A 25,981-nucleotide genomic window follows, 5' to 3' on the forward strand; every position below is an offset into this window, starting at 1 on the left:
CGGAAATAGAAAAAAATTTAAATTTGTAAGATCCCACATAGCCACAACATTCTTGAAAAAGAACAAATCCGAAGACATCAAAGCTTCTGATTTCAAAATATATTAAAAGTCTTCAGTAATTAATATGTTACTGGCATAAAAACAGATATATAGATCAATGAAAAAGAATAGGGAGCCCAGGCTGGGCACGGTGGCTCACAACTGTAATCTCAGCACTTTGGGAGGCCAAGGCAAGCTTAAACTCAGGAGTTCAAGACCAGCCTGGACAACATGGCAAAACCTCATCTGTACAAAAAATACAAAAATTAGCCAAACATTGTAGTGTGCAGTGCCTGTAGTCTCAACTACTCAGGAGGCAGAGGGGATCATTTAAGTTTGGGAGGCAGAGGTGACAGTGAGCTGAGATCACGCCATTGCATACTCCGCCTGGTGACAGAATGAGACCCTATCTCAGAAAAAAAGAGCCCAGAAATAAATCCATGCATTTATAGTCAACCAGTCTTCAAAAAGAGTGCCAAGAATACACAATGGGGAAAGAATAGCAAATGGTGTTAGGAACTGGATATCCATATGCAGAAAAATGAACTTGAACCCTGAACTGATACCATACACAAAAATCAACTCAAAGTACATTAAAGATTTGAAATAAGACCTGAAACTATAAATCTTCTAGAAGGAAACATAGGGGAAAATCTGAATGGTGTTGGTCTTGGCAATGGTTTCATGAATATGATGACAAAAGCATAGGCAATGAAAGCAAAAATAGACATACAGGACTACATCAAACTAAAAAGCTTCTGTGCAACAAGGGAAGCAATCAATAGAATGAAAAGGCAACCTATGAAATGGGAGAAAATACTTTCAAACCATATATCTAATAAGAAGTTAACTTCCAAAATATATAAGGAACTTCTACAACTTGATAGCAGAAAATCTGATAGTCTCATTAAAAAATGGACTAATGACCTGAATAGATATTTCTTCAAAGAAGAAAGATATCTTGCATCTCTAAAGATATACAAACATCCAACAGGTGTATGAAAGATGCTCAATGTCACTAATCATCAGAAAAACATGTAACAAACCAAAGTGAGGCCAGGCACAGGGGCTCACACCTGTAATCCCAGCACTTTGGGAGGCTGAGATGGGAGGATCACTTGAACCCAAGAGTTTGAGGCCAGCCTGGGAAACATAGCAAGATTTCATCTCTAAAATAATAATAACAATTAAAAATAAAATTTAAAAAATGAGATATCACATCACATCTGTTAGGATATCTATTATCAAAAAAAGAAACAGGTGTTGATGAAGATGTGCAGAAACTGGAACTCTTGTACACTGTTAGTGAAAGGCAAATGGTATAGCTGCTATGGAAAATAGTATGGAGGTTTCTCAAAAACTTAAAAATAGAATTATATGATCTAGAAATTCCACTTTTGAGTATTTATCCAAAAGAGTTGAAATCACGATCCCAATGAGATGTTAGCACTCCCTATTGACCCAGCACTATTCATTAGAGTCAAACTGTGGAAACAATCTAATTATCTTTCAAAAGATAAATAGATTTTTTAAGGTGATATATACATACAATGAATATTATTTGGCCTTAATAAAAGAGGAAAATCTTGCAACTTGTGACAACATGGATGAAACTTGAAGATATACTAAGTGAAATAAGCTAGTCATAGAACACTAATACTGTATGCTTCCACTTATATGGGATTATCTAAAATAGTCAAAATCATAGGAGCAAAGAATAGGATGATGGTTTCCAGGGGCTAAGGGGAAATGCAGACTTGTTAATCAATGGGTATGAAATTTCAGTTTTAGAAAATGAGTAAATTCTAGAGAGCCGCTGTACAGCATTGTGCCTGTAGATAATAATACCGCATCATACACTGAAAACATCTGTTAAGAGGGTAGATCTCATGTTATGCATTCTTAACAAAACAAAATTTAAAAAGCAGACAGCACGTGACATCTGCTGTGGCCCATATAAGAGCTCTACTGTTCATGAATGCCAACCTTGCAAACTCTAATCTCCAAAACTCTGCATATGTCACCTGTGGGGTCTTTGCTGTCTACCTGCTACTTCTAGTCTTATTTGATATGCAGTTTCCCATCCAACTTGTCAAGAAGTCTTTCTTCTAAATAGGCCAAGTCACCTCTATCCCAACTTGACAGTTTCCTGATCTTGCCCTGGTCTTGTTTATCTGCTGTCACCTGCACTAAGAAAGACAATGTTCTTGGGCCAGGCACAGTGGTTCACTCCAGTAATCCCAGCACTTTGGGAGGCCGAGGCGGGCGGATCACGAGGTCAAGAGATCGAGACCATCCTGGCCATGGTGAAACCCTGTCTCTACTAAAAATACAAAAATGAGCCGGGCGTGGTGGCACGCACCTGTGGTCCCAGCTACTCAGGAGGCTGAGGCGGAAGAATCACTTGAACCCAGGAGGCAGAGGTTGCAGTGAGCCGAGATTGCGGCACTACACTCCAGCCTGGGCGACAGAGCAAGACTGTCTCAAAAAAAAAAAAAAATGAAAGAAAGAAAATGTTCTTGCCTCACTAGAGTCTGATTCGGAGAGCCACTTCTTCATCTACTTAGTAGCCTCTAATATGACTTGCGGCTCTGTGATATTGCTTAGGCTCAGTTTACACGATGGTGGTGGCCCAATCCAGGCAGCTTGATGAAACCCTAGAGAAGGGACCCTGGACTTCCTTAACAGCAATGCCTCCTGTCACATACCTCACTTCAAGGTTAACATAATCCTAATCCTATTTAACCACATCATTCTTTTTGAATTTTCCCTTGAAACAGCCTGAGGAGGTCCTGAAAATATGTGCCTCTCCCTACCACATCTAATCTTAATTGGGCCTCCTAGAACCTACAGCCTCATTTTGCCTAGGTAGGCCTAATTGATCATAGCTTCACACATCTGGGGATTGAGATGTCTACATGACTAAAAAATATTTTACATGCTTTAAATTATTTTAAACATCGAAAGCAGAAAGCTCTTATATATTTCATCAATGTCATTCTCAATGGAATGAGCAAACCAAGGAATGTCACTTTAGAGGGGATTCAGTTCACCCTGGCTAGTCAATTTCCCTTTTGACACCAGGTTTGATATCCAGTTTATCAAGACAAATGTAGATAAGGAGATAGAAACTGAGAAGTATTAGTTAACTTTCTAGGACAAAATGACTCAGCAGAAAAGTGACAAGTCCTGGGTTTGGAAAACAATCTCTTGCTAAAGATCTGCCCCAGGGAAGCAGGGAGAAGCTGAAGAAACAATGCACCTTATGTTGCAGGAGGTAGTGGTCCATCTTTCTACTACTGTGACATTTTAGGCCTGGAATTAACAGTAGAAATCATCAGATCTAGTCATTTAATTTCACAAATGAGGAAACTGAGGCCCAGAAAAGTCACTCAACTTACCCAAAATCAAACAGCTATTTTTTAAAAACTTGAAGGAAAAGAAAAACAATAAACCAGTAAAACTGACATGAAATTTGAGAGCTTTGGGGGATATAAAACAGAGCCTGGAAAAGGGAAGAAAGAGAGGAATTGCAGGGCCATGAAGAGTATGGGCCCTCGAGTTAACTCTCTGGTTCTAACTTTGCCACTTCTTAGCACTGTGTCCTTGGATACTCAACTTCTCTTTTAAAATGTATGTATGTATATATATACACACATAATTAAATAGAGACGAGGTCTCACTATGTTGCCCAGGCTAGTCTCAAACTCCTGAGCTCAAGGGATCTTCCAGCCTCAGCCTCCCAAAGTGCTAGGATTACAGGCATGAGCTACCACATCCAGCCTCAACTTCTCTTTATTACTACCTTTACTAAATTGTGTGATAGTCCAAGTATCCTAACACAGAAGTACATTATAATAAAATAATTATAACAATAACTTAAAACCACCCTGTTAGAGCTCTAAGTCCAGGCCTGGCCATTTTAGCCTTGGTGACCCGCACGTTCATTCTGAATGGTCTCCAGGAACCAGAAAGTCTGAAGCAACCACAAGTAACCGTGTGGCCACAGAAGGAAGTAAAACAAGTTGTTCCTGCCTCAACTAATTGCTCTACAACCCGCATCCATTATTCCTGTTCAGTCTTGCAAAAATTTCCCCTCCTCCGACACTGGGTTTCTCAAGACCCCCACCCCTGTAACTATGTAATCTACTGCACCCTCCTCTCTGACTGCAACTGATATCCCCACCCTTGTGATCATGCCTGATTGTAATAAATGACCCCTACCTTGTGACCATGCATCCCGTGATGTCCTCCCCTCCCCAAGATAGATTACCACCTTTAGTTGACCATTTGCTCCAACCTATATAACCAATCCCCTCTCCTACCCTCTTTGCCTAACTTCTCTCTCCGATTTGGCCCACTTGCACCCAGGCACGACATAAATGGCCTTGTTGCCCACACAAAGCCTGTCTGGTAGTCTCTTTGCACGAGTGGTACACGTGACACATCCAATGTATGCCACAGGTCAAATACCTATTTTTTAAATGCTACGTACACATTCTCACAGTAATCCTATCAGGTGGGAAATCACCATTTCACAGATGAATAGACTGGGGCACTAAAAGGTGAAGGAAAGTTACCTGAGACCTCACAGCTAGCAAGTGGTAGAGCCAGGTTGTAGGCAGTTTCATTCCGGAACCGGAATAGATCCTGGATTTGACATCTGCTGAAGTGGTGGGAGGTGTTGGATCTGCCTACCCCACCAGGCTCCTTCTGGATCCGGTCCTTATTATATCCACCTTGCTAAGACCCAGAACCCAGGTCTGACAAACATCACTTTCAAGGCAGTACACACAAACAGATTTCCACAGGACAGAAGTTACATTCAAATACAAAACAAATCAAAATAAACAAACAGAAGGATGAACATACTACCAAAATAAAGGTTGGAGATGCCAGAAAGTGTGAAAATACACTTCCAACAGAAAGAAGATACCATGTGGTAAACTTAGAGAGGATCTAGGCTAAGACAAACCACTAATGTTAAAAGTCAGAAAGAAAGTTGCATCATCCAGATGTTGACTAGGTGTCTTTACAATTTGTATGCCACTAGTTATAGAAGACTTACTCAGTTTATTGATATTTGGCATTAAGGAATCCCATGTGTCTAAATATTCAGCTCTAAATCCATCCATAGAAAACAAGATAACTGGTGGCAGGTCAAACCTGAAAATGAAAACAAAATGTGTCCATTGTTTTGATTGTTTAAAAGTATATACTTTTCTTTGCTACTTACAATTCCCTAATTTAGAAAATTCTTAGAAAGTACAGTAAGAAAATAGTTCTGGGTTAGGTAATGATTACTAAATTCTACCATCTTTTGGAGATCATTCTGATATGGAATTTAGAAATTCTATAGTTTTTGAAATGTTTCATTATTCGAAACCTCTACATTTTTTGACTTTTTCTTCTACGACTTCAGGATATTTATATATACCTCAAAAGCATTGAAATCTTTTTTTAGACCTGTCTTTCAGGCAAAATAATTGGGGTAACTTTTGGACCATAGCCAGACACTGTAACTTTGTTTATTTTCATTTTTAATTTATGTTTTTTTCAGACACAGTTTCACTCCGTCACCTAGGCTGGAGTATAGTGGCACAATCTCAGCTCACTGCAACCTCCGCCTCCTTGATTCAACTAATTCTTGTTCCTCAGCCTTCCGAATAGCTGGGATTACAGGCACACACCACCACACCCGGCTAAATTTTAGTAGAGACCAGGTTTCACCATGTTGCCCAGGCTGGTCTCCAACTCCTGACCTCAAGTGATCTGCCCACCTCGGCCTCCAAAGAGCTGAGATTATAGGCGTGAGCCACGGAACCTGGTCTAAAATTTTACTTCTCTGATGCACACACACATTTCACAGATGTATAGTTTGAAAAATTTTTACTAACTGAACTCCACTGGGTAGTCATCAACCAGATGAAGAAACAGAATATTATCGGGCCGCTTCTGCTTCCTCTAGTCACTAAACTCTGCAAACCACACCCCACCAAGAATGATCAATATCTTGATTTCCAACAGCATAGATTAGCTTTGTCTATTTTTGTACTTACATCTATATGCAAATCAAATCATATAGTATGCATTTTGTCGAGTCTCAATTCTTTTACTTGACATTATGTTTGAGATTCCTCAGCCGGGCCTGGTAGCTCACGCCTGTAATCCAAGCACTTTGAAGGCCAAGGCGGGTGGATCACCTGAGGTCAGGAATTCAAGACCAGCCTGACCAACATGGTGAAACCCCATCTTTAAAAAAAAAAAAAGAAGAAGAAGAGATTCCTCCATATTGTTGAAAGTAATTATGGATCACTCATTCCCATGGCTAATATTCCAATGAATTATTCATGGACAGAACTTACTCTACTGTCCACGGGCACTTGAGTACTTTCCAATTTGGAAAGTTATTAGGTTTCCAGACCTAAGAGAGCCTGTGGTTTAACTCCATTGACGTGAAATTCTAAAACAGGAATGTATTACGATAGAAATCAGAACAGTGATTGTCTTTGGGACGTTAAGGGTGGGAAGGAACATGAGACATATTTCTGGGATTGTGGAAATATTTCATATGTTGGAAATATTCTATATTGGTGAGTTATACAGCTTCATGAATTTCCAAATTGCATTATACTATACACTTAAGATAAGATCATTTCAATGTGTATGAATTAGGCTACCTCAATTTAAAAATAAAAATGGAAAACTGTAACTGTTTGACCTGCAGTGTGCAGAAAATTTACTAAGAAATTAAAGTGGCCTAATTGCAATTTACATGGGACCACACTTCTTTATTTATAAAGTCATTAACGTAACTCTGATTAAAAGTTTTATATTCATAAATATGCCATTAAAATAACCTTGACAATTAAAGACAGGGTCAACTGTCTGTGGGATCAAGAGTGGAATCCAAAGAGTCAATGCACCCCTTTTTTAATGGCCAGTTTGCCTGTTCAAGCTAATTAGAGAGTGCATTTTATATTCTGCTGACATGAGCATTCTTGTAGCTAAAACATCCTTAATTATTTCCTAAAGATAAATTCATAAAGATCACATTTCCTGGTCTTGGGATAAACTTTCAAAGGAGACTAAAATATTGTCACAATTCATTCCTAACAGTTTATATTAACTTATACAGTACCTTCATAAACAAGACAGGTGGTTAGGACTTTATACACATCATGATGTATTGGTTATTTCATGGAGTAAAAGTTGTATCTTCTTCTCATTTTTATTTCGCTGATTGCTAAAAAACTTGAGCATTGCATCCATATCATTTTTACTGCCTGTGATGAAGCTCAAATAAGAGCTCACTCCACGTCAAGAACTGTTATCTCACATCTATTATTTCACCAGGATCAGGTAGCTTACCCAAGGTGACCCACTGCCAGTAGGGGCAGAGCTAGGCTATTGGCTCACATCTGTCTGATTTAAGAGTCTAAGCTCCTTACTATACTATGATCACTAGCAAAATAGTAAAGCAAAATAGTAAAGCAAACAAGCAAAGAGAAATACTAGCATAAATGTCTGGCAAGAGGGCTTTATGTAATGTCTTCAGCCACTAAAATTTTTACCAGCAAATATTATTTATAGTGAGCAGAGTCATCACTTCCATTTTCTATGCAGGGATGGAAGGTATAAGCCAGAATGACTTCAATGGAATAAAGGGACTTAGTGGATAGCAGGCGACAGTCAGTGTCAGTGTCCTACTGGCCACCACCACCACCCCTTTCCTTACCAGGTTCCTTTCTAGTCTTGTCATGCTTCGAGGTTGCCAAATCAGTCCTGTAATTTCTCTGGGATGCTGCTCCAGCTTCAGATCCTCAGGTGGACAGTGATTTGCCAGTTTGGAGTAGGGCATTCTAACTGATCATTTGGGCTTAGTTGTCTAGGTTTGTTGAGACTCTTTACAAAGACTTTAGTAAAAACCTTCCTGCTCACCTACTGTCTCTCTCCTCCCAGTTATCAACAGGAGGGGGAGTCTTGGTGCCTCAAATAATTCTTCCCCTTATTCACCCCCTTACCCCTTCTTCTGGTGAATTGCACAGTGTTAACAGGCTCAGCCTATGACTTGAGGGAGTGTCACGCCACAGAGACTCTAGGTCCTTGCTGCCTGGGTTTGCTTCCTGCCTCCAGCAACCACTAGCAATGCAGCACTGGGCAAGTGATTTCACAGCTTTTGCCTCATCTCATTCTTTGTAAAATGAGGATGGAAATAATAGAGCCTACCTCAAAGGGTTTTTATAAGGACTAATGTATAAGATGACTATGGTGCAAAGAACATATTGGTACATAATAAGAACTATATGAATGTTAGCTTGTATTACTATGCTCTTTAGAGATGAATTCACAGTGTAATTTGAATCATGAGAAAAGGCCATGGGCACACCTTAATAGATTTAAGTATCAGGTTCATCTAATAAAACAAATGACTAAAGAAAAATTTCACTAGAAAAATATTAACAATTTCTTGAGTACCCATTATGTATCCTGCACTAGAACTAAAATTAATGTACCATTTGATAACTCACCAAGCATCTTTCCTTGCTTTAGGTCATTTAATCCTCACGTGAAATCTTCTGACCCTGACACTGTTGTTATTTCAGTTTCATAGGTGAAGCTCAGAGAAGTGATTACTGCAAAAGACCTACAGGCAAAATCAGGACTCAAACTCATCTCATTTTGTTCTAATCCTTTACTCTTCCACCCACCTGGTGTGAAGAGAGCAGCTGAATCTGAGCTATAAACCAAAACAGGCGCCTTACCCATACTGTCTCTAGAAGAAAATACAAAAAATTTTTAGCTGCATGTGGCGGCCCATGCCTGTAGTCTCAAATACTTGGGAGGCTGATATGGGAGGATAGCTTGAGCCCAGGAATTTGAGGCTTCAGTGAGCTATGATCGTGTCACTGCATTCCAGCCTGGGTAACAGAGTGAAACCCTATCTTTTAATAATGATAATAATAAACTTAAATTTAAAAACTGCCTCTAGCAGTTCTTTCTAAAGCCAAGCATTCCTTTCTATTTCATCCACCTTACCACCATTCTTCCACTACTTGGCCCAGAAAAGTGTGAAGGTCAGAGAGGTGGATGGAGCAAAGGGGAATCCATGCTGGCTTGAGGTGATGCATGGGAGGGGTGGGGTAGGGGTGTCACCTCACGTGTTTATCACCTGTGCCTAATGACAAAGCCCTCCTCATTCACCCTTCAGGGACCTTCTTTCATTTCAAGGCCTGCACAAACCTCTTCCCCTGCCCTTAATAAGAAGAAATTTGAGGTGCCAAGATGTTAACAGAAAAGAGTTCTGGCCGGATATGGTGGCTCACACCTGTAATCCTGACAATTTGGGAGGCCAAGGAGGGAGGATTGCTTGAGGTGAGGAGATCAAGATCAACCTAGGAAACATGGTGAGACCCTATCTTTATTAAAACAAGACAGAAATTAAGTTATTTTAAAAAGGAAAAGGAGTTCTGGCAGAAGTGATTTCAATCTAGATCTTTGGAGTGTTACTTATTTAATATTCCAACCAATTTTTTAAAGTCATTACTGTGGCTGGGTATAGTGGCTCATGCCTGGAATCCCAGCACTTTGGGACGCCAAGGCGAGTGGATCACTTAAACTCAAGTTTGAGACCAGCCTGGGCAACATAGTGAAACCTCATCTCTCTAAAAAAAAAAAAAGAAAAAAAAAGATAGAGAAAAATAAAAAATTAGCCAAGCCTGGTGGCACACCTGTAGTCCTAGCTACTCAGGAGGCTGAGGTGGGGAGGATCACCTGAGTCTGGGAGGTCAAAGCTACAGTGAACTGTGATTGCACCACTGCACTTTAGCCTTGGCAACAGAGCAAGACCCTTTCTCTAAAACAAAAACAAAATAAAATTGTTGTTGTAAGACATGAATATAATAAATTAATATGAAAGGGCTTTGTAAAAAATAAAGCAAGCAAAAGTCCATTAGGACTTGGAAGCTGCAAGAAATCTAATCCTTTGTGAACTATTCTGTTTTGAAATGTATACGAAGTGGAGGAAATTCCACTCTGTATCTCAACTAACTACATTATCCTGTGCACCTTTGTTAAAGGAAGATAAAAATCTCTGCATCAGTCATGCTCACCCTTCTGGACACTGAGACTGCTGGGCTGTGTCACAGTTTTCTTCCAGCCATGAGGTTTCTCCTGAAAAGCATAAGATCGAAATCTTTATATATGCTGCACCACAGACAAGAAAAAAGAAGCAAGTGTTCAATTGACATGATCTTCCCAAACTACCTAATTTGTGTTACTTCCATGACTAACTTCTTCCAAAACACGTAAAGTGCATTTTCACTTGTTGGCAAAGGCAGTGTCTCTAGTGACTTGCAGAGACCAGTAACCTGCACTAACTGAATACCAGGAAGTCTATCTTTACCAAGAGAAACAGAGGGGATTCTTTTATTATTATTATTATTTTGAGATGGTGTTTCACTGCTGTTGTCTAGGCTGGAGTGCAATGGTGTGATCTCAGCTCACTGCAACCTCTGCCTCCCAGTTTCAAGTGATTCTCCTGCTTCACCTTCCCAAGTACCTGGGACCACAGGCATGTGCCACTATGCCAGGCTAATTTTGTATTTTTTGTATTGTTCAGTAGAGATGAGGTTTCACCATGTTGGTCAGGCTGGTCTCGAACTCCTGACCTCAAGTGATCCACCTGTGTCAGCCTCCCAAAGTGCTGGGATTACAGGCATGAGCCACCACACCTGGCCCCAAAGGGGATTCTTTTAAATGAAAATAAGATAATTCTTCTCTTCTAGATAACTTTTTCTCCCCTCAATAACAGTATTTTCCCAACTGCTAGAATAAATGGATTTAATAAATTGATTTAATAACTATAGATGTACAGTCTAAAAAAGAGAAAAAGGAAAGTATCAAAAAAAAAAAAAGAAATAGCCAATGAGAATAACTGATATCAAATGGGGAAATTTAACAAATGTTTAAAAACAAAAATCAGCAAAACCAAAAAAATTTGCTACATGAATATTTCTCATTGTAGAACATTCTAGCTAATTAGTGAAGTAGAAATGACACACTATGAATGTCAGTACCTATAACCCCCAGTGGATCTAGGCAATGATTATCAATGGCTAACATATCCCAGAGAAGACACCTGCAGACACGATGTACCTCCTGATGGAAATAATCTTTATCGTTTTAGATATGTACTTAAAATATGTATCTAAATACATATTTTAGATGAATGATACTCTAGGTTTTGCTTTGAAACAATCTAAAATTATGGAAGAGAGGTTGGGGGTAATGATGAGTGTACGTTGTTAAAGGAAAAAACCTAAAACTTGGAAATAGGCAAGAAGACTGATCACTAGACTTCATTTTAACATCATTCTGAGAATTATCTAAAAAGCCCAACAATGTATTATCCAATTACCAAGGGGTATGTATCTTTATCCAGCTTACTCTTTATTATTCATTTTACAAGTTGTTTATTTAAGAGTATTAGGTAACTAGTAGAAAACAAAAAGCAACATGACTGATTTATGCCTGATAGCAAATAAATTGTCCTATGGAAATGCAATTCATTTTTGTCCCACCAAAGATACAGTTTTAGTGATTTTATTCCAACATTCTTTCAGTCTTATATACATATTTTGTAGCTTAGTTTCTTATTCTCTTTGAACCAGCTTTAATTCTAGTTGGTTAACTTATAAATGCTTTAGTAAATCTTTGATGTGTTCATTTTGCATGCAAAATTATACTTTGTCAATGTAAGACAAGATTGGCCATGAACTGATAACTGCTGAAAATAGATGACAGACTTAGAAAACATCATAATATTCTCTCTACCTCTGTATGTGGTAGAAATTTATCACAACGCTTTTAGAAATTCTAAACCTAACAAAATATAAAAGTCATTAACTGGTTTCTGACACAAAAATGATTCAGTTCTCTCAGACTACTCTCAGAAGATACAATGTTGACAAAAACTCTCAAACTACTCTCAGAAGATACAATCTTGACAAAAATCACTTAACTCTTTTTATTCTAAAAGCTGTAGGCACATTTAACATTTTAAAATATTGTGTTAAATCCTCAGAGTGATAAAGCATTTATATTTTTAAAAAAATAAACTTAAATGATTACATTAACTCCATCAGAGTAACCAGTGAATTCAGCAAAAAAAAAAAAAAAAGAAAAAAAAATTACTGCATTGCCTAAAGATCCATCTTGATATTAAAAAGTTCAAAGTCACCAAATTGGAGCAGAAGAAGGGAGACTAGAGAGGTCAGAGGTAACATGGTCAGTGAATTTATTAGAGAAAGAAGCAGACTCGAACCTGTATTAGCCTTTTGAAATTAAAGAAATTTTTAAATGATGCAATATTGAATATTAAATATTGAGCAATTATTATTCAGGCTTTTCCGATAACCCTTTTCAGCTGATTTTCAATTATACTTTGTATAAAAACTGATTCATCCACTGGTACACAACTTATTTTCTACTAGCAGATTATAGTTAAGGTTTCTACTATAACATTTTCCTCCTATTTCAGAAATCAGAATCCAACCTAATCCCTTTTTTGTCAAAAGTATTAAAATTGTCAGCTCTGTTTGGTGTGAGGTTATAAAAAGGGATTGATAGCTTAAAAAATTTGGTTGAGATATATATGTATATGCATTTTTCATAAATTTCATCAGATGTTCGGAGGAATTGGTGATTTTTTTTTTAAGTCACATCACTTATAAAGTGGGAAGTGGATAGAATAAGGAGTTGAATAATCTGAATTCTAATCTTGACTCTAACTCCTTGAGGATCTTTGGCAATTTAAACTATTGAGGACACATTTGTTTTGGAAATAACATTGGCTTAACAAGATGATATCTGAACTAGATAACCTCATTCTCTACGTTTTAACTTTAGGATCTGCCATTCAGTGTCTGAAACTACAACTGTGTCTGGCAAGGTCATTGTATTGAAAAAAACCTTCCCTTACGGACAAATACAGAATTTTAAGAACTCTCTTCTATATCTATGCTGTGAGCTCTCCTCCTCTATGGTTACAAACCACATTTCATTCCACAGTAAATGCATTTGATCTTTTCTACATGGAGTAAGTAAAAATTCTCTGACTTGTTTTAATTTTTGCAGCCTAGCATAGCTCTAGGAAACTCACAGAGTTCCTCTGAACTCGCAGGGGCAATGAGTCAACATCTTTCTGCTTACCTTGGCACACACTTTTATAGTCAGCACAGCAATCTTCCCTCTGCAAACAGTCATCTGAACAAGAGCAAAGGCTGGCCTCTAACCTGGTCTCTCCACAACGAAATTTATTGCACGTCCATATTCGAGCTGTAAAATGATACAATTCGATTCTGAGCATTAAAGTTTCCAATATAAAAGATACACATTTCATTTCTTTATTCCTGTATTATAATAATACAATCAAATTCTTGGTTTATCTGTATTAATAAATGAAAATACATAATGCCAAATGAGGGGCAAACCACCTGGTTTCTTCATTAACTAGGTGGTAGGGAGAAGTGCAGCTTTATAAACCACAACCCAGGTTTACTTAGCAGGTACACTATGAGCTTGGAGAAGATCTGAACACAGGTCCTATTCCTACCCGAGAGCAGGAGCTCCCCGAGGTGAAGAATCACTGGCCCTGACTGATTATTGCCACCCAAGAGCAGCTTTGTCCAGCCTTGTCTAAGGACAGGTAGCAAGGAAGAAAAGCTGACAGACAGCAGAAGTAACAGGAGCACAGTCATGTCTATGAGAATGTAGGCAGGTCAAGGTACCGCTCAGTGGAAAGCGACAGCAGTGATAAAGAAGCTCCCACCCATGCCTCGGGGGTTCCCTCAGGCTATGGACTTAGCCGGAGAACAGTTTCAATAAATCCCATTGCTAAAAGCAGCAAGACGCTGGAGGAAGGTGGCTTGGCACTGCCACCTGCTAGGAAACAGTGACTAAAATCAACGTCAGCCTTGGGCTGAGACAAACACTCTCAATTGGTAATTTCTGTCCACTCCAGTTATACATAGATTTCTTCCTTCCCCAGCATTTCTCATTTACATAGAAAGAAAAGACTTTTGGAGATTAAGTAAAGGGAACACAGAGCTCTATCTATACTGGGTTATCCTCTCCCTCTTGCCCTTTTCAGGGAACATAATTTAAAGAATTCTACTGTTCTAATCTTCACTTTCCTCCAACCACTAGACACCCCACCTGCCGCCACCATCTTCCCAGATTATTTAGGGAGTTAAACATTGCAAGCTGTCTTTTCCACCTAGAGAACAGTGTTTCTCAAATTGTGCCCTGTGGAACACTGGCATCAGAATGATCAAGAATCACCAGCTTTTCAAGTGAGTTTTACCCATCTTGAAGTTTGAGAACCACTGCAAACGAAACAAACAAGATGCTGAACTTAAGCCATAGTAAAACTCCATTGAAGCATACGTAGTGAGACAGCGTTTTATTTACCATAGCCTGTTATTCCTCAACCTCAGTTAAATAAAGTGTGAATTCTGTATTTAGCATTATTAAGGGGGAAATGATAATAAGACCGTGTCTAAGTGTTGAGTTGCATCCCCTAAAAAGATGTTGAAATCCCAACCCCCATTACTTGTGAATGTGACCTTATTTAGAAATGGTTCCAAATAACTTGCAGAGGTCCAGCACTTTGGAATGCCAAGGTAGTGGGATCACTTGAGGCCAGGAGTTCAAGACCAGCCTGGCCAACATGCAGAAACCTTGTCTCTGCCGAAAATACAAAAATTAGCCAGGCTTGGCACACACTTGTAGCACACACCTGTAGTCCCAGCTACTCGGGAGGCTGAGGCAGGAACATTGCTTGAACCCAGGAGGTGGAGGTTGCAGTGCACTAAGATCATGCCAATGCACTCAGGCAACAGAGTGAGACTCTGTTTTTTAAAAAAACAACAACACTTGCAGATAATCAAGTAAAATAAGGTCATTAAGGTGAGCCTTAATCCAGTAAGACTGGTGTTCTTATTCAAAGGGAAATTTTTAATATAGACACAGACAGAGGGAAGACTATGTGAAGAGACACAGATTATGTGAAGATGAAGGCAGAGCCTGGAGCTGTGCTGCCACAAGCCAAAGATTGCCAGCAACCCACCAGAAGCTAGGAGAGAGGCATGGAGCGGATTCTCTTTTGGAGCCTTGAGGAGGACCCAACCCTGTCAACACCTAGAAGCTGGACTTCCAGCCTCCAGAACTGTGAGATAACAAACTTCTGTTGGCTAAGACACCCAGTCTGTGGTATTTTGTCATGGCAGCCCTAGGGGACTAATACGCAAAGTACGTAGGTGAAAATTTGGACACAGGCCTGGTGCAGTGGTTCATGCCTATAATCCCAGCACTTTGGGAAGCCAAGGTGGGAAAACTGCTTGAGCTCAGGAGTTCAAGACCAACCTGGGCAACATGGTGACACCCTGTCTCTACAAAAAAATTAGAAACAATTGGCTGGGCATGGTGGTGCATGCCTGTGTTCCCAGCTACTCAGGATGCTGACATGAAAGGATCAACTGGACCCAGGAAATCAAGTCTGGAGTTGACCATGATTGTGCCACTGCACTCCAGCCTGGACTATAGAGTAACAAACACCCTGTCTCAAAAAAAAAGAAAAAAATGGAAGTGTATTAATAGTAGCACAACCAACATGCTAATAAACTTATTCTCAGAACTCGTACTTGATTCCACACAGGTGTCTTCAAAATCCCAGCAGCAATCGCCTCGCTCTGTACAAGCCACATCACACCGGCAGTTCTCCAGGCCTCTAAATGATGCATCAAAGCACTTCTTTCTGCAGCTGCCTGGAAAGTAAAGAAAATAAAGGCCCCAACATTTAGGAGCTATCCAATATCTCATACCTAAGCAGTGGAAGCACATAGCACGGACTATGACAGACAACTAGATGATTTTTATGGTGCTGCAGGATCTGCCAATACAACATAATAAATAATGACACTGATACGCCCAGGTGCAGTGGCTCACGACTATAATACCAGCACTTTGTAAGGCCAAGGCAGGAGAATCGCTTGAGGTCAGGAGTTTGAGACCAGCCTGGTTAACATGGCAAAACCCCATCTCAACTAAAAATACAAAACTTAGCCAGACAAGGTGGTGCATGCCTGTGGTCCCAGCTACTTGAGAGGCTGAGGCAGGAGAATTGCTTGAGCCCGGGAGGCAGAGGTTGCAGTGAGCCGAGATTGTGCCACAGAACTCTAGCCTGGGTGATGAAGCGAGACTCCGTCTCAATGATAATAATAAAAACAATAATGACGTTGATATGTACAAGGAGTACATGGGAGCATCATAGGGGTGGGACAAAAACTAGCAAGGGGATTCAAGGACACCACTGAGTCCTGGGAAAGGATCAAGATTTTGAAAATCAGTGAAGCTAAGGAAGACCTATTTGGAGAATCACATATAAGTTATGATGGCTAAGAGGCAGAGTTCAAAGATAGAGGTGGAGTAGTGTGAGGAAAGGTGCATATGTCATACTAAGAAGCTTAAAGCCTAACCTTTGGTACCAGAAGCCATTGAAGAATAAACAGATGGTCATGAATTAGATCCCTGTTTTAGAAAGTCACCCTGGAAAATAGGTGAGTAAGATAGGGATGGAAACTCTCAAACTAAGCAAGAGATTTTAACCCAAGCCAAAAATGATAAGGGCCTAAAGGAAGATAGTAACAGAAGACATAAGGAAGATGTAAATAGAGCTAAGGGGCATTAAAGTGCAATTAGTTTGAGTTCAGCTTTATATAAAGGGTGAAGAGGAATGAGCCAAGGATGACTTCCAAAATGCAAGACTAAGGCACTGAAAAAGGGGAAGTCCAGTTTTCCAGGTATTTAAGCAAATACACATTTAGGAGGGAGTCTGAATATTTGAGTCTGAAGTTCAGGAAAGAGGGACATAAACTAAACTGACTTGGAGTCATCAGCTTATTAGCAATAAGAAGCAATGGGAATTCTGCAGTTCTCATTGTGCAAGGAGTGTGTGCCCAGCTAAATATCATTTTTCCTTGCTATACATTCCCATTGAAAAGTATCTATAATTCCCTATGATACTTGCTTTCTGCCCTGTATTCTAAAGCCGTCATTTGAAGGCAAGGAGGGTATAATAACATGTCTGGGAAAATTCAACTATGCACAACTTGCTTCTACCCCTTGACAACTACTGCATAGTTTTAAATTAATTTGTTTACTTGTTCATTCTATGAATATTTATTTTAGCATCATTATGTTTCAGGCACTGTTCTGGGCATTGCAGATTAAGTGCTAAATAATGCAGACATAATTGTAGAGTATATTAATAAAAATTTTTAAGTGGTAACTTCAAAGTTACAGTGAATAACACATAGTAATGGGACAAGTGGCTAGCTATATGGGGAAAGGAATCTCTTGATAGTCTTGCCTCACAACATATACAAAAAAATAATTCCAGGAGCTTAACAAAATATAAATGTCTCAGGAGTTAAGTGGTTAAGGATAGCATTTTAGAATACTCATTTTCAAAATACACAAAGGATCACTAATCATAAATTTATTAAAATACCAAATTTATTAAAAGCAACACTGGATGCTATAAGACAGGAAAGTCATACCTTCAGATTTCTAGAAAAACAAATTATTTCCATCTTAGAATTCAATACCTAGCCAAACTGTCAAGTGTTAGGTTAGAATGATATGTCTTTACATAGACAAAGATTCAAGTTATCTCTCATATGCATCCTATTTTAGGAAGCTACCACGTTGTTCTTTAACAAAGTAAGAAAATGTAATGAAAAGAGAGAGATTTTAAAATCATGAGATCTAACAAAGATGGGCAAATGGAAATACCAACCATACACCCGACCAGGAGAGAAACCAACATGGATTAGAGCAACAGGACAGAGAAATAGAAACTAAAATGAAAGACTTCATGCTATACCCAGCTTCACACTGCCAGAAACTAGAGAGCTGAATTATGGCAATGGTTGGTGGAGATGTGAGGTGAGGTAAAGGTAGGGTAGGCTGCAGAAGCCATTCTACAAAGGAATCTGGGACTACTTACCTGAGTTAAGAAAATGAAAGCCCTAATATCCTGAAACTTCATTCCTTGGTCTATGGCAAAACAGTTATTACACAGGTTTGTAAGGAACCTGCAGAATTTCTGTGGTAGTGAGGAACTAAAGCCAACTTGGGTATTCAGCACCAGGAGAGGGCATTGGTTGGTTAGCAAGTTGGGTACAAGCCAAAGAGTAGAGCACAGTAGAAGAGATGTATACATAGCAATTCTGCTTGGTCTTAAAAAGCACTCAATGAAAAACTAGAAAAAAATTATGTAGATTTAGATATATCACAACCATTTACATAAATGGCCTTTATGTTTTTTTACACTCTCGTCTTAAGAAACGTTTCTGCACTTGGTTTCTAGAACACAAGAGTGACCTGGCTTTTCTCTCACATTCCTGGATACTCCTTCCTTGTCTTCTGTGCTTTTCCCCTTCACCTTCCCAGTTCTTCAAGGTTGTTCTACCCTAGTCTCATGATTTAAATCTCACATATGACATATGCTGATAAGCACCACAGTGCATGCCAGGCAGGACTTCACCTCTAAAGCCAGCTTCATATGTTCAACTATATTCTTGACTTCTGCACTTGGACATCCAACAGAAATAGCAAATTTAACAGGTCCAAAACTGAGTTCCTGATTTTTCTACCCAAACCAGCTTCTTCTACAATCTGCCCCAACTCAATTATGGAAGTTCATATTTCCAGATGTTCATGCAAAAATTCTGGGGTCATTCTTGACTCTTCTTTCTTACTCCAAATCCAATCTTTCGATAAAATCTATCTACCCCATCACAACAAACCCAGAATCCAAATACTTCTTACCAGTTACAATGCCACCATCCTGGTTTAAGACTTAAGTCTTGCCCAGATTATTTTAATAATCTCCTGATTGGTCTCTCTACTTTTGCTCTCACTCTACCATCTATTCATAGCACAGAAGACCTAGGGATTCTGTTAAAAAGCAATATCTTGTAACCACTTCTTGTTACACTCAGAATGAAAGCTGAATACCATGCTTTGACATACCAACCTTTACTTTATCGGGCTCCTCTTTATTTAGTAGATCTCATTTTACGACCAGCTCCCAGCAGTCCTTTTAGTTCTAGTTCATGGCCTCCTTGTTTTTCCTTAAATGAAATATGCCAGGCAAGGTCCTGCCTTTGGCCTTTGCACTTGATAGTCCTTCTGACCTGGAATGTTCTTCCCTAACCTATCCCTATGTTTCTGTCTCACTTCCTTCAGTCATTACTCAAATGTTATTTCATACACACACACACACACACACACACACACACACACACAGACACACACGCACACAGACACACACAGACACACACACACACAGACACACACACACACACACACACACACAGAACCCATGACTCTGATTCCTTTTTTAGGGCTTTACTTATTTCTTATCACTTCATCTTATTTTTTATATATATATATATATATAGTTTATTTATATTTTTATTGTCTGTCTTGCACGCTAAAATATAAACTCCTGGAAGGATTTTGTCTGTTGTCTTCTCCACTTTATCTCCAATAATTGTAATAATACAAAGCACATAGTGTTCAATTAAAAAGTATGTGTAGTCATGACAGTAAATCTGTAAGAACATGCACAAACATTGAAATAAATACATATTGCCTATGGAGGGTGAGTTAACTAGAGTGGAAAATGGTGAAAATGACCCAGGGTTGGAGTTGAGGAGAAAAATGAGTATAAAGAGGGTGACTATGTAAAGGATGCTGGCACAAAGGGGTTGGCATTAGTACCAATGCCCTGCTGGGAGAGAAAAGGGAGTGATGCCACGTAGGGCTGATTGACTCAGATGAAAGGTGGAGGACAAGGAAAAATGACTCTGGGAAACCAGACAATGGGTGCACTAAAGTGAATGAAAGAGTTGGAACAAAAAGAGGTCTTGTTCAGACATTAGATATGCCTTTTGCAATCAATTTACGTGATTTAGGGGGTAAAACAGCCAAGAAATGATGCCCATTTGTGTGCTCTAACATCAAAAAAATACCACTGAAATGGCCTGTCAACATTTCTTTGATCAAGGACTGGCACCACGGCCCAGAAACACAACAGCCAAGTGACCAAGAGAAGACAGTAATCTTCCAGCAGTTATTCAACTTTTCAGTTCTACTGTGTTCCCGGGTCATACTAGGGAAGCTGAGTGTTTCTCAAGTGGTTACATGACCAGAAAATTGTCAGTTAACCCTACCAAGTCTTCCTAATGCTGAAGCAATGAGGCTTCCTCCACTGGAGTCACACCAGAAGGTTTTAGTCAAATTTATAAGGGTGTCCAGAGTTTTGTGCAGTGGCAGTATAGTAGCCAATGAGGTTTATCCAAGGCATGATTATTGCTCATAAAAATTTTCAGAAGACAAAAATGGGGTCAGGGTCCTGGGCACAGTGGCTCACACTTGTAATACCAATGCTTCGAGAGGCCAAGGCAGGAGGATCACTTGCATCCAGGAGTTTGAGACCAGCCTGGACAACATAGTGAGACCCCATGTCTACACAAAATTTAAAAATTATCCAGGTGTGGTAGTGCAGGCCTGTATAACAGGTACTCAGGAGGCTGAGGTGGGAGGATCACTTGAGCCCAGGAAGTCGAGGCTGCAGTAAGCCATGATCGCGCCACCGTACTCAGCCTGAGCAACAGAGTGAGACCTTGTCTCAAAAAACAAACAACAAAAAGTGAGGTACATGAAAGATCTGGCAACTGGCCTCATACTTAGTAAAAGTACAAAAACAATATGTAAAAAGATTACAGATAATTTTTTATGCTGTCATTTGTAAGTGGTACATTTACTATTCATAGTGATGAAATAAAGCAAAAGGAATGTGAGGTATTTTTATACTCCGGGACGTATTTCTCCTATTTTTCTTTGCTTCCTATGAGAAAAAAAATTTTGAAGATTTTACAATGCACTACTTTTCAAGAGTTTGGCACTGCCCAATCAAGAATCGGGAGATTTTAGAGGTAGAACAAACCTAGCACAGTGCCAAGGTACAGGGTGGAGGCAGAAGCTCATGGGAATGAAGCAACAAAGACTTTCAAGACCGAGTGGCTAGATACTCTGTTATCAGATGTTGACGATGACAGTGGGAGCAGAATGAAAAGTCTGTGGTCCACTGACCAAAGTCCATTATAAAGATCAAGAAGGGCCAGGAGTGGCGACTCACACCTGTAATCCCAGCACTTTGGGAAGCTGAGGTGGGTGGATCACTTAAGCCCAGGAGTTTGAGACCAGCCTGGGCAACATAGTGAAACCCCGTTTCTACTAAAACTGCAAAAATCAGCAGGGTACAGTGGCGCAACTACTACTTGAAAAGTTCAGGTATGGGAGGATCACCCAAGGCCAGCGAGGAGCTACAATGAGCTGAGATTGCACCACTGCACTCCAGCCTGAGACAGTGAGACCCTGCTGAAAAAAAGGGTGAAGAAAGGTAAGAGAAAAACACTGGAATGATAATGAATCTCAAATGAGCAGGGTGAAAAAGTAAAATCCAGAAAGTACAGTTGGCAATGCCAACCACAGATGTGGGCTTCCAGTGAGTAGAGTGGAGAGAGGCAGATGCCTAAAAGCAGAATGCTGCATGGAGGACAGTGGAGACATGGGATGGGAGATAAACTGGATCAAGAGAGAAATAAGGGAATGTTTTGAGAAAAGGCTGAGGGGTGTACCTTGGTTTTCTGGTTTCCTAAGTCCAAGCCCCAGTCCTAATCCAAGTGACATGATCACCAACAAAGCAAGAAGAACCTATTGCAGAAAAGAAAAAGTAACTTTTATGATTTTTTAAAAAATTGCAAAGATACAATAACCACCCTTTCTCAGTGCTCTCTCTAAGTACCTGCAGCATGCCAGTTATGCCAGATACCAGATGCCACAATGATCTGGTGTCTGGCATAAATAGAGGCATAGTATTTTATTTAATACTTGAAAATAAGAAAAAACATTATGGGAGAATTTAAAGATATCATGTATATACAGATATACATATATTACAGATTTTTAAATTCAAACACACGTACCATTCAAATGCAATGGACTTTACTGCAAAATGAGTTAAAGTTAAGGATTAAAACTATCAAACCATTTTTCTGGGCCATTTTTTATTTTCTTTTCTTTTCTTTTTTTTTTTTGAGATGGAGTTTTGCTCTTGTTGCCCAGGCTGGAGTGCAATGGCGTGATCTTGGCTTACCGCAACCTCTGCCTCCCGGGTTCAAGTGATTCTCCTGCCTCACCTACCGAGTTAGCTGGTATTAAAGGCATGTGCCACCATTCCCAGCTAATTTTGTATTTTTAGTAGAGTGGGGTTTCTCCATGTTGGTCAGGCTGGTCTCAAACTCCTGACCTTAGGTGATCCACCAGACTCAGCCTCCCAAAGTGTTGAGATTACGGGCGTGAGCCACCGTGCCTGACCCATTTTTTTCTTTAAAAACCAGGCACCCATTTGCAGATCATTTATTGAAAAGCACTCCAACACTATGAAATCCTTAACTGCCTCATTCTAAGGGAGCAGGGCTTTTTTTTATTTCCACTCTATCACAGGATGATGATAATATTTAACATATATAAAAATATGACATCCAAGCAGTTAACTGGCAAATGATCTGCTTTGGTCTTCTACTCATACAAACCACTTAGGGTAATTTGGAAACTGCCTGACCAAAGATTGTTTGTGTCATTCATTATCACTCTGCTGACAAAGCCCTTTGGTGTAACGGACTTTATGCTATGATTAGATTAAGCTATGATTAGATTAAACTATGATATAATTAAAGAGAATTCTTCTATCTGCCCTCTTCCCTCGTCCACGAAGTTCAGTGATAAGCATGCTGGATGACAGGGCTTAAATATTGTATGTTGTCATAAAGAATGGCAAAAAGACACAATCAAATTACTTAGGAAAGTATTTTACAATAGCCTTGGTTATAGTTTAAGACACAAAAAATAACTTTCACCAAACATCATATTTTGCTCAGATAATTAAGAACTACATAAAGTATTATTTTTTTGAGGGTTGTTTTCATTCTGAAAGTCAGCTGGAACATTAACACATCTAATGTTTACGATGGAAGTGAGTTCAACGATTGGGAAGCTATGTTAAAATACTAAGAAAACAATTCTCATATGAAGTCTCGAAGTTAGCCCAAGGGGCAGTGACCTCTCAGTATGTATTCATTCAGTGGAGAGAATGGAGAGGAGAAAATAAACATTAGTTTACTAAATAACACTATTAGCAGTTCATCCATTATCATGCTGCTCAGAAGACACAGGTGACTGAGACTAGAGTTACTATAAAGCAGAAAAACAACGTTGGGAAACTCCTTCTGGTAAACCTCACACATCATAGACTTAGAAATGAACATGTTTTGGTTTATCTTTGGTACTTTTGCTGTTCAAACTTGCTAGAAAAATCCACAACATCTAATTATTCTTAAGATGCTTTAAAACTTTGCAATATTTAATCTTAGAATCTGTTTCTTCATGATTTTGTATTTGTTCCACATATTTGTGGCTTGTTTTCTAAATTATTCTGTAAGCACCTTGAGAGTAAGAGTCTTATATTTATTTATTTGTCTATTTATTATTTTTTAGAGTTGGAGGTCTCACTATATTGACCAGGCTGGTCTGGAACTCCTGGCCTCAAGCGATCCTCTTATCTCGGCCTCCTAAAGTGCTGGGATTATAGGCACTGGCCACTGTGCCCGGCCTAAGAGGTTTATTTTTAAGCTTTTATAATCATGTACAATAATCATTTATTATAAATAGGTAATTCCAAAAAAGCTTCTTGATATTGAGGTACACACGTATCTTAAACTGTTACACCGTGCACAAAGTGAGGAGAATTCTCTGGACGTCAAAAACGTTTGGCTTTAGCTGGGCTAAACAAAGAACCCAATGTTTTGCTTTAGCTGGGCTAAACAAAGAGTGCTAGAAACAGCTGATATCTTTAAAATTTTTAAATGAAACTTTAGTAAAAATTTGAAGACATCAGGGTAGTTTTGAAACACGGATTTAAAAATATTAAACTTCGTTACATATACTCAAAAACCACTAGAAAGATACAAATAAGGGAAATTAATGATGCGCAAATTTTGCTGTGGAAGATTTTGTAATTTCCTGAATTGATAAGCTAGGATAAATATAATAAATAGACCTATGAACCCAATACTTTGGGAGGCTGAGATGGGAGAATCACTTGAGGCCAAGAGTTCGAGACTAGCCTTGGCAATATACTGAGACCTCATCTCTAAAAAAAATTTAAAAATTAGCTAGGCATAGTGGCACATGCTTGAAGTCCCAGCTACTCAGGAGACTGAGATGGGAAGATCACTTGAGCCCGAGTTGGAAGCTGCAGTGAGTCACGATCATGCCACTGTCTTCCAGCCTAGGCAACACAGAGAGAACATGTGTCAAAAATATATATATTAGCATAAGAACTGCAAAGAGCACTCTGAAATTCCCAGAAGGATAAAGAATAAATGGAATATATTGAGGATTTACTTTGTCACTGGGTTTAATACTTACACACATTGTTTTTCATTGTTTTATTTACTTCTTGAAACAATTCTAGAGAGACAGAGAATAGTGGTGATGTTAAAGTATGGGATATAGGGAAAAGCTGCGGCTGGATAGGTGTGAAAAAATAATGCAATTGGTTTTGGTTTAAGGTACTGAGCGAGGAGTCAGGAAGCAGGCATTTGAAACAGGCTAGTGTGCGGGTGCACACGCATAGTCCCCAGTTACTCAAGAGGCTGAGTGGAAAGATCGCTTGAGCCCAGGGTTCAGGACCAGTCTGGGCAACATAGAGAGACCTTACTCTCTAAAAATATACATGTTAACAAAATAATAAGGTAAAGAAATTGTGTGACAGAGACTGGGCAAAAAGTCAGAGCTAGTGGATTACTTAGAATTCTTGGCGGGGGATATGACTCTTAAAATCACTAGAAGCCAGGTGCAGTGGTTCATTCTTGTAGTCCCAGTACTTTGGGAGGTCAAGGCAAGTGGATCACTTGATTCAGGAGTTTGAGACCAGCCTGGGCAATATGACAAAACCCAGTCTCAAAAAAAAAATAGAAAGAAAGAGAAAAAAAATTTAAAAACACACAAAAACTTAGCTGAGCCCCATGGCATGTACTTGTGGTCCCAGCTACTTGGGAGGCTGAGGCAGGAGGGTCACTTGAGCCTGGGAAACAGAGGTTGCAGTAAGGTGAGATCCCAACAGCGGGAAACCCTGTCTCAAAAATAAAATTAAAATTAAAAAGATTATTAGAGAACATGAGGGTTTTTTTTCTTTGTCCATTTTTTTTTATTATACTTTAAGTTTGTTACATAGGTATGCATGTGCCATGGTGGTTTGATGCACCCATCAACCAATCATCTACATTAGGTACTTCTCCTAATGCTATCCCTCCCCCAGCCCCCACCCCCTGACAGGCCCCAGGGTGTGATGTTCCCCTCCCTGTGTTCATGTTTTCTCACTGAGAATATGAGAATTCTTAAGAGATCTTAAATAGCGTTTGGTGAAGCTTGTGTTGTAATTTTCACGAGAATAAAAATAAATTGTTGGCTAAGAATGCAGATAAGGAAAAACGTCAAAAAAACGAAAATGTCAATGTCATGGTGGAAGCAAGGGGAAAGAATAATTCAGAATGAGAAAGTACCAGGCAGGCATTGTTGTTATGAGCACTCAAGTGGACGCAGAACGAGGAGGACTGACTTTTGACTGGGGGGCTTAATACAGTAGAAACAAACAGAAAGCAGAGGAATGACTGGGGGCTGAGGAAAATGAAGCAATGGAGTGAGCCCTCTTTTCCCCAAAAGGTTGATGGTAAAGGGAAAAAGG

The 25,981-nt window shown here is 39.3% G+C and overlaps 1 protein-coding gene and 1 pseudogene across 3 annotated transcripts in view; one reads left to right on the forward strand and one right to left on the reverse strand.

Moving 5' to 3' along the window:
• The window catches only part of ENPP3 (ectonucleotide pyrophosphatase/phosphodiesterase 3), a 93,661-nt gene that overhangs the window by 64,694 nt on the left and 2,986 nt on the right, over positions 1–25,981 (reverse strand). For all 3 annotated transcript variants that reach the window (XM_012458303.3, XM_012458302.3, XM_012458301.3), the window contains exons 2-6: positions 21,813–21,888; positions 15,744–15,866; positions 13,252–13,377; positions 10,152–10,212; positions 5,108–5,205 (exon numbers count right to left, since the gene is read on the reverse strand). In XM_012458303.3, the coding sequence (XP_012313726.2) occupies positions 5,108–5,205; positions 10,152–10,212; positions 13,252–13,377; positions 15,744–15,866; positions 21,813–21,864 (460 nt within the window). In that variant the 5' untranslated portion in view covers positions 21,865–21,888. The remainder of the gene's footprint in view (positions 1–5,107; positions 5,206–10,151; positions 10,213–13,251; positions 13,378–15,743; positions 15,867–21,812; positions 21,889–25,981) is intronic.
• Positions 20,428–20,510, forward strand: LOC135268463 (U4 spliceosomal RNA; annotated as a pseudogene).

Source organism: Aotus nancymaae, unplaced genomic scaffold (genome assembly GCF_030222135.1).
Source record: "Aotus nancymaae isolate 86718 unplaced genomic scaffold, 86718_ANA_hifiasm-v0.15.2.pri h1tg000040l, whole genome shotgun sequence".
In the NCBI taxonomy this organism is placed as follows: domain Eukaryota; kingdom Metazoa; phylum Chordata; class Mammalia; order Primates; family Aotidae; genus Aotus; species Aotus nancymaae.